Source organism: Tasmannia lanceolata, unplaced genomic scaffold (assembly GCF_043159265.1).
Source record: "Tasmannia lanceolata isolate RefF3 unplaced genomic scaffold, GAP_Taslan_0.1 ptg000004l, whole genome shotgun sequence".
In the NCBI taxonomy this organism is placed as follows: domain Eukaryota; kingdom Viridiplantae; phylum Streptophyta; class Magnoliopsida; order Canellales; family Winteraceae; genus Tasmannia; species Tasmannia lanceolata.
The window spans coordinates 8,033,324-8,041,973 of NW_027518681.1; the positions used below are offsets into that span (position 1 = coordinate 8,033,324).

Here is an 8,650-nt window from a genome sequence, read left to right on the forward strand (position 1 = left end):
GAGATGACATTTATTAGAAAGTTTAGACCTTAAAAAGGGATATTTTGGTCATTTTAAATATCATGTTTATTTATTTAAAAAATGCATCTTCAAGATCTGAGATAGTTTCAACGTTCAACCAGAAATCAGGCTTTGACATTTTCTTGAAGGGCTGAAATTAAATACATGTTTTTCAGTGAGATTAATCGCAACCGTTCACAAAAATGTGGAAGGTGGATTTCTAGGCGACGTACTGTAGTCGCGGCGGGGGTGAGACAACTTCTCCAGATTTTATATTGGGCAATGATAAATCCGCACCCCTGTAGGATAATTCGCACCCATTACACTTTAAAAACGTTAAAGTCTGCCCCATAGGCCATACCCTTCTTTACAGTTGTTCGAATTATCCTACAGGCGATGCGAATTTATCAGTAGTACCCTTCATATTTCTCGTGAGATGTTTTGGACGAAAAGGTCGCCAGGTGGCATTTTGCTACAATGCGCTGGTTTTCCGCGTTAGGCGCGCCACGTAAGCACAATATAATGAAGCGAGGGCATGCGCATTGGGCAGCCCATCCTCACAGTACATCTTTTAGTAAAGATAGGGCTTTTTATGTAATTTAAACTCTCGTCACTCCAAATTTAAAGATCCAGGATCTTCTCTCAGCACACGTTCTCTGAGAAATTAAAAAAAAAAGGAAAAGAAAAAGATCAGAAATCTTATAAAACAAAGACGAACGATGAAAATCTGAACAATAGCTCGCGAAAATTGGAAAAACTAATCCAAATTCCGAAACGCAATTCGATCTGGATTTTTTATGAATCGCCGACGATTCTCCGGTGATGCCAGCTCTTCTCTGGATCTTGTTCTTGAATTTGTTTGATTCTTGTTTCTAATTTTTTTCCAATTACAGATCATTATTAGCTGCCTGTTTGTTTGTTTCTTGTTAGATTTTGCTTGATTTGCATATTTTTGTACGATCGAGTAGAAAATTTTGTGATCGGATTGGAGAATACGAGAAACCCTAGGGAATGATTAGAAAAAGTTGAGTTAGGGTTTTATATGCTTCGATTTGAGTTATCATGGCGTCGATTCGAAGAACACAGTCCCCTGCGTATCGTGATCGGTCTTATCAGAACGGAGGGAATCCGTTCTATTCACCGAAGCATATATATTCTTCGAATTATTCTTCTTCTTCGTCGCTTTTAATCGGATTTAGAAGGTTTCTGATGTGGATTTTCCCTCAGACTTATTCACGAAAGAGTCCACGGTCATGGAAGCGTTCTCTCTACGTTTTCATGTTCTGTTTTATGTTAGGATTCTTGCTAGGGTTTACTCCTTTTGCCAATTTTGATGATATTCTAAACAATAACGAATTCTCGTTCGAGATGAAGCCTTCTCAACATCAGGATTTAGGTAGTGTTGTTAGGCGTGTGAATCAAGTGATGGAAACTGTAAATCATGAGGGAATTGTGATGGTGGAGCTGGAGAGGAAGAGAGAGAAGGAAGAGAGGTTGGAATTCAGTCCTCAGAAGACATTGATAGTTGTGACGCCGACATATAATCGTGCGCTTCAGGGGTTTTACCTAAATCGATTGGGTTATACTCTGAGGCTTGTTCCCTCACCTCTTTTGTGGCTTGTTGTGGAGATGAATTCGGCTTCGACAGAAACTGCAGAGGTATTAAGAAAATCTGGTGTCATGTATCAGCATATCGTGTGTAAGAAGAATTCCACAGATATAAAGGACAGAGGTGTTCATCAGCGGAATGCTGCTCTCGAGCATATTGAACTCCATAAGCTGGATGGAATTGTCTATTTTGCAGATGACGATAATGTCTATTCGCTCGAGCTTTTTGAACATTTGAGGGAAATCAGGTATTGCTTTTTTCATCTTCATGAAGTATCTGTCTTGAGCTTCTAACAGATAATTCATGTCGCCCTGTATGGAAACTGCTGAATTATTTCATTTTATTGGAAATGTGTCTGAATTTGTTTGAATATCTTCCAATGCAACTGTGGAAGTAGTTGCTTGAGGTACTAATTATATCAAATTAAAATGATTAAAATATATCAATGAATGGGTTGATTTACAATTTTCAAGTTATACGATTCAATGTGACTATTATTGCAGGACTAGGAAACTAGTTTTTTTGTTGTTGGGTTTCATCTTGTATTAGAAATAGTGTTAGGAAGTCAATCAAGTACTCAAATAACTTGCTTAATTGACTTGACTGATCATGGCTCGTACCAAATTGACATGTATCTGGTTTCCTTAGAACCCCCAAAACTTGGAAGGGTTCAAAAACTCAATCATTTGAATGAATGGATACTTGCTGACTCTTTGCAGGCTCCATTCTTGTTAGATAGTGCTCATGGGAACTGGGTTCCTACTTTCTTGGTCTTCCTAGTTGTGTGTATGAGAATTTTTCTTATGACTTTGTTCTTGCTAGGTAGTGCTTCTTGGACTTGCTTTCGAGTTTCTTGAGCTTCTCAGATTTCTATTTCTCCATTTCTCCTTGCAAGTTTCTGTTTCTTTAATTGTTTCCCTTTTATGATATATTTGCTTGTTAATTCATCTATAAAACTGGCTTTGTATTTATTTCCAGTTTCTGTTATTTGCATTACTAGATCGGATTTATGGATATTTTGATCTGCCGATGGGAATTTTTTATCCGTTTGGCATTTAATTGTGAGGTAAGGGATGGGTTCTTGAGGATATATGGTTGAAGACACTGTACCGAGATTGCTTTTGCAATATTTTGTGATGAGCTTTTTGTGTCCACGCTCGGCTTCAAGTCAGTCCCATGAATCACCACATCATTTTTGTTTCTTAATTCAATTTTATATGACCAAAGTATGCCATATATGTTTGAATTTTAAATATGTTCGATCTTCCAAAATTTTGTTTATAGCATACTTTTTGTTGCATGTTTCATCCTAAATATTCGTGTCTTTATGCTAAAGACTACCGCACTTAATCTATTCAATTAGTATCCTCTGTCAGATTTCAATTAGTGTAGTCTTTTTATTTTTTTCATTTCAACATAAAGCTTGTAGTTCTTGGCACTTCAGTGCTTCTATTGTCAACATATTTAGAAATGTCACGCAAGAAAAGGCTTAAAGTACCATTTATGTAGAACAAACACCCTTCTTTTTTGCCTTCTGTATGGAACCGGGATTGTAATGTGATTCTTATGAAAGAACTGGAAACATTCTTTTATTTTCTCTCTCGCAGAACAGTGGCTTGTTAAAGTTACTTCGCAGTTATTTTTTATGAACTTCAGACTTTTCCCTTATCGAGTCTTCTTCTTTCATGTGTTCTTGATCTCATTTCACAGTCCGTGACAATGGTCTTGATGTTATTTGCAGGCGCTTTGGCACTTGGTCTGTGGCCATGCTTGCTCAAAACAAAGCCAAGGCAATAGTGGAGGGTCCAGTGTGCAATGGAACTCAAGTAATAGGGTGGCACACAAATGAGAAGAGTAAGAAACTTCGAAGGTTTCATGTTGACATGTCAGGATTTGCATTCAACAGCACAATACTATGGGACCGCAAGAGATGGCACCACCCCAATTCAGGTGCCATACGGCAGTTAGACACGGTGAAGGAGGGGTTTCAAGTATGTGCCATCCCTTTTAGGTTCTTTCATATTCCACAATTTTTCTCTATTTAGTTTCATTGTGAATATTTTTCTTCAGAAAATGGTGAAAGTACCTTAGTATATCAGGATATGGTAACAAACGATCCAAGTTTTCTTTAGAAAGATACACAAGCTTGTTGTAGTTGTAAGCATCTTGGGACTGCTGACTTGGATGACCTAGTCTTGAGTCTTTTCCACAAGCAGGAATTGCTAGTCTCAGTTTCTTAAACTGCACTCGAATAGAAATGGTGAACTTAGTTAAGGAGCCCTTAGTTTTTACGGAGTGAATTAACCTCAAGATTTTGGAAATTACCCAAGTTTTCGTGGATCACTGAATCCTGCTGATTTTAACTCGGTGGCATTTTCCTGTTCTGCTTGTTCTCATGTTGGTATTAGTTTGGTCTAGAAGTGCAAATTGAAAATACTGAATTGAACGTGATATTAAGCTGATAGTTGTATTTTGACTATTTTCTGTCATTATATTTGTGATTACCCGTTTTTTGGTATTTTCTGTTTTTATGGAATATGATTGACAGAGTGATGTTGCTTGTTATTCTTTGCATGTGGGGGCAATCTCTGCGCCCTTTGTAATGTGGTTTCCTCTTTAATGAAATTCATCTTTTCTCAAAAAGTAAAAGCAATTAACAGTGGCAGACTTATTAATTTGGCGAACCTTTAAGTTGATGCCCCTTTATCAACTTTGGTAAACTACATTTTGTTTGCTCTGAAACCAAAGTGCTTATTGCACTGAATCTTACATCTTATTGCTACAACTTCTTCAACAAAAAACCTCCCTCTCTCTCTCTCTCTCTCTCTCTCTCTCTCTCTCTCTCTCTCTCCCCCGTAATCTTTTTCCAAGGAGTCCAATTTACTCATTCCAATAATGAATCCTATAGCCCCAAACACTTTTTTTTTTTGTAAACTAAGGTGCAGCTTCTGCAACTTCATCATTTTTCCATGATATAATGTATACTTTTTTTACTACGGCTGCAGGAAACCACATTTATAGAGCAGTTAGTTGAAGATGAAAGCCAAATGGAAGGCATACCTCCTGACTGTTCGAGGATCATGAACTGGCACCTCCATTTAGAAGCTCACGGTCTTTCTTATCCTCACGGTTGGATACTACAGAAGAACCTTGATGTTGTTATCCCCTCCAAGTAGTAATTTCCCCGCTGCATCGTTCTTTGCCGAGACAGGTTCGTATCTCAATATTCCTTCTTGCATAGCACATTTCCTTTTTTCTAGATATGGCAAATGTCAATTCCAGAACTAACGAAAAAACACTAATCTTATCAAGGGTAAAAGTTCAGCTGGAGAATTTTTCTGGATTTTTAATTGGCCTATCTTAATGTTCTTGAGTTTTGGAGTCGATGTTAATACATAGTCTCTGAAAAGGCGTCCATTTAAAACATTCTTTTTAATACGGAGCATGATTTCTTTTATCACTGCTCGTTAGGTGATTTCGTCATTTTGTTATTTTTCTTTTAGAAATCAAGTCTTGCTGGGCATTATTTGATCAATTTATGAAGATCAGAACTTTTTCAATCCTTACAGAAAGGGTGGTTCTGTAACTTATCTTCATTTCTCCATTTGTCCCTAAGATTTCCTTATTCTCATAAGTTCTTGTATTTTATAACATTTTCAGATGCTCCTGGATAGGTTTCGAGCTTTTGGGCTTTGCATTGGACAGCTGATCATCAGCACTCATCTCTGTGGAAGGCTGTATCTCAGACTATGTCTGATATTCTTTTGCGGGAACAAACATTCAACTAGTGGCAGAGTGATTTTTAATTGGCTCCAGACTTCTCTCGCCAGCACGCCAAATGGCACCTTCGCTTGTGGAGAAGTGTTTTTTTTTTTTTTTTCCAAATTTTCTGTAATGTTAGTGAGCCTGTTTCCAGCAAGAAGCTCTGCTTCCTCAGCAATTTTTTTTGTTCATGTGAAGAAAATGGCTACTTTTTTTTGTTGTCATCACATGTAAATTGTTCTATGGTCTCTGGCCCTTTTGTCTGTTTTCAATTAGATTCAATCATCTGATTAGAAAAGGATATATATACATTTGGATTATGGTAATAGTAAGGATGATCTCTCTCTCTCTCTCTCTCTCTCTCTCTCTCTCTCTCTCTCTCATATTTATACATATCTCTCTCTCTCATATTTATACATAGATCATGATGTGTTGTGTGCTTGCATTACATGGTGGTTCCCACCTTGAGTTGCATGGCTGAAATCTCTCTCCGTTGGGCGTCAATACCCGATGCATTTGTAGTCATTGAGATATAGACCTTTCTCCATTATTTTGACTAGCTCTTTGATTTGGAGCATTCTTTATTTTTAAGAAGGCTACTAGCAAAATGCAAATCTGTTTTGTAAAAAGAAAAAAAATGGATCATCCCTTCACTTTGACATTCAGAGCACTGGCTGAAATCACATTCTGTGACTCTGTGAGCGTACACAAGGACGATCGCAGTGCTTTGTTTTAATTAAACAATCTGATTGTCTGCACCAGTTTCTGAGCTGCACCAGTTTCTGAGCTGCACATGGATCTTGCATATAGACATAGATGTGAGGTACGACCGTGCGACTACAAGCCAACATTTGTACTGCCATGCCCGTGTGCACATGGTCTTTCCTCTGTCATAGCCTTGGGCACTCCTGTCTAGCTATGCCGGTTTTCCCTGTCATGCTCTATGGCAGGGGGTTGTCTGCCCGGCCTTTTCTAGTTGGGAGCGACACCTATGCAAGAAAAAAAAAAAAAGTGAGCTCGAATCCCCAACCAATGCCAAAATACTGAAAGCCAAATCGCCCATCATTTTCTTTTCTTTATTTTCAGAGCAGTTCCCTATTGGAACAACTTTCCTATTTTTTACTTGAAGCCTGATGTTACTGGAACCTCTTTACAAATTTTATGAAAGTATTAGATGAACACTGACACCTAAATATGGCAGATGACTAGAATTGCCATCCAAGTCTTTTATTCGGTTGGTTGCATCTTTCCAAAGAATGAATTTGGAGTTTTGTTATGGATTAATCAGTTTGATTGTAAAAAAAAAAAAAAAAAAGACTTTTCACGTACTTTCACAAGAAAATGATGCAACCAACCAAAGATACCTAAAGTCCGTTTAGATGTTTGTAATATGGGTTTTGCTAGGCAATTATGTGAAAAGCCATTTCGCGGATGACTTTTGCACTAGAGAACAACCACATAGGCTCACTTTTTAGCAGATTATGTCTTATTCATTTAATTCATCCGAGGTGGCTGTTTCCTCATGCAAAAAGCCGCTGTGAAAATTGCTTTACCTAAAATTGCCTAGAAAATCCTTGTAATATAGAAGTAGGATGAAAGGAAAAATAGATTCTCATTTCTTTAGCTTCCTTTTTCCTCTAATTTCATAGAAAAAGTCCAACGGTGTAAAAAACGGAGATTTTATATGGTGTAAGGCCTACTGCCCTTGATATTTGATCCAACAGCAGCTCACTTTTTGAGGAGCTGCTGTTGGATCAAATGTCAAGGGTGGTACTTCCACTTTACAAAGGCCTCTCTCTCTCTCTCTCTCTCTCTCTCTCTCTCTCTCTCTCTTTATGGTTTAATAGGGTTAGGGTTTAGGTATAGAAAAGAAATCTAGTTCTTACTCTTCATATGTTATGGTATGAATACACCATACCAATTCGTTAGGTATGGATTATGAGATTCCATTGATACATAGCCAATTCCAATAGACTTATTTAACTCTCCCATTGGAGTGCATCCAGTAGGAATTGAACCTGCAAATTTGCCAATTATGAGTTGTTCGATTTAACCATTCAGCCATGAATGCTTGACAAGGATCATCGTACACCGCGAATAACCAAATTCCAATTGAAATGAAATCTTTAGGAGGAATCAATGAAACAACATCAATTCAAATCCTGGATCTTTGAATTGAGAGAGATCAAGAATTCTCACTATTTCTTAGATTCATGGATCGAATTCGATTCAGTGGGATCTTTCACTCACATTTTTTTCCGCCAAGAACATTTTATGAAACTCTTTGACCCCCGAATTTGGAGTATCCTACTTTCACGTGATTCATAGGGTTCAACAAGCAATCGATATTTCATGATCAAAGGTGTAGTATTGCTTGTAGTAGCTGTCCTTATATATCGTATTAACAATCGAAATACATAAAAACAAAAAATCTCTATTTGATGGGGCTTCTTCCTATACCTATTATTTCTATACCTATGAATTCCACTGGACCCATAAATGATACATTGGAAGAATCTTTTTGGTCTTCCAATATCAATAGGTTTATTGTTTCGCTTTGTATCTCCCAAAAGCGAAAAAGATCTCTGATTGTTCTTCGGATCATAATTCCCATGTCATGGTCACGATCCATTTCAAATCGGACTGTCCATCGGAGTGACCTAGTATGTTCTACCAAGGATTGTACACAGTCAAAATTTCAAAAGAAATTAGAAAGAATAACTTCTTCCTTTAGACTAGAAAACTCATCCTTCTAAAGTGCTAAGATCCTCAACAGCAAAAATCTAACCCTCAATCCTCGGAGAAGACCAAAACTCAATGGCAGGAACAATGTACATCAGTGTGCCTTGGAGTTGTTCTAGAAGCCATAAATTGGTAGTGTGGTACGTCCAAAGAATGAAAAAAAAAATTTACAAACTATAGTGAGCCATGAAGTTGTTTCAGAAGCTATTAAGCCAATAAATTTAAAGGAATTTTATTTAAGAAAGTTACGGAGTGAAATTGGAATCCACAAAATTATTCATATTGAAGATAAATAGGTTATTATAAAGACAACGGATAGTTGAAAACTCTGCGTTTTATTGATGTATTGCAAATTGGAAAATTTGAACAAAAAAACTTGAGGAAGGCGTGACACAAAAAAACCAGCAAAGAAAGTGGCTAGGGAGAGGTTGTTAAGACGGCGAGGTCCAAGCTATGGTTAGAGCAAGTGGAGAGCAACGGCCGGAAGACATGGACCGTGAAGGAAGGAGTTGTCTTTTGAAAATGGGGAAGTGAACC

General features: G+C 37.5%; 1 protein-coding gene across 1 annotated transcript; it reads left to right on the top strand.

The window, feature by feature from the left end:
• Positions 1-569: 569 nt before the first annotated feature.
• Positions 570-5,717, top strand: IRX9-L (Nucleotide-diphospho-sugar transferases superfamily protein). The gene is made up of 4 exons (XM_077377896.1): positions 570-1,856; positions 3,351-3,600; positions 4,615-4,820; positions 5,270-5,717. The coding sequence occupies exons 1-3, from the start codon at positions 1,063-1,065 to the stop codon at positions 4,783-4,785; spliced, it is 1,215 nt and encodes a 404-aa protein (XP_077234011.1). The 5' UTR covers positions 570-1,062; the 3' UTR covers positions 4,786-4,820; positions 5,270-5,717.
• Positions 5,718-8,650: the final 2,933 nt, after the last annotated feature.

What these genes read in the sequence shown, in the direction of transcription:
- IRX9-L (XM_077377896.1), top strand. Translation starts at nt 1,063, where the DNA reads ATGGCGTCGATTCGAAGAACACAGTCCCCTGCGTATCGTGATCGGTCT. An exon ending in GAACATTTGAGGGAAATCAG is followed by an intron (nt 1,857 to 3,350) that starts GTATTGCTTTTT and finishes TGTTATTTGCAG; the next exon opens with GCGCTTTGGCACTTGGTCTG. An exon ending in CGGTGAAGGAGGGGTTTCAA is followed by an intron (nt 3,601 to 4,614) that starts GTATGTGCCATC and finishes CTACGGCTGCAG; the next exon opens with GAAACCACATTTATAGAGCA.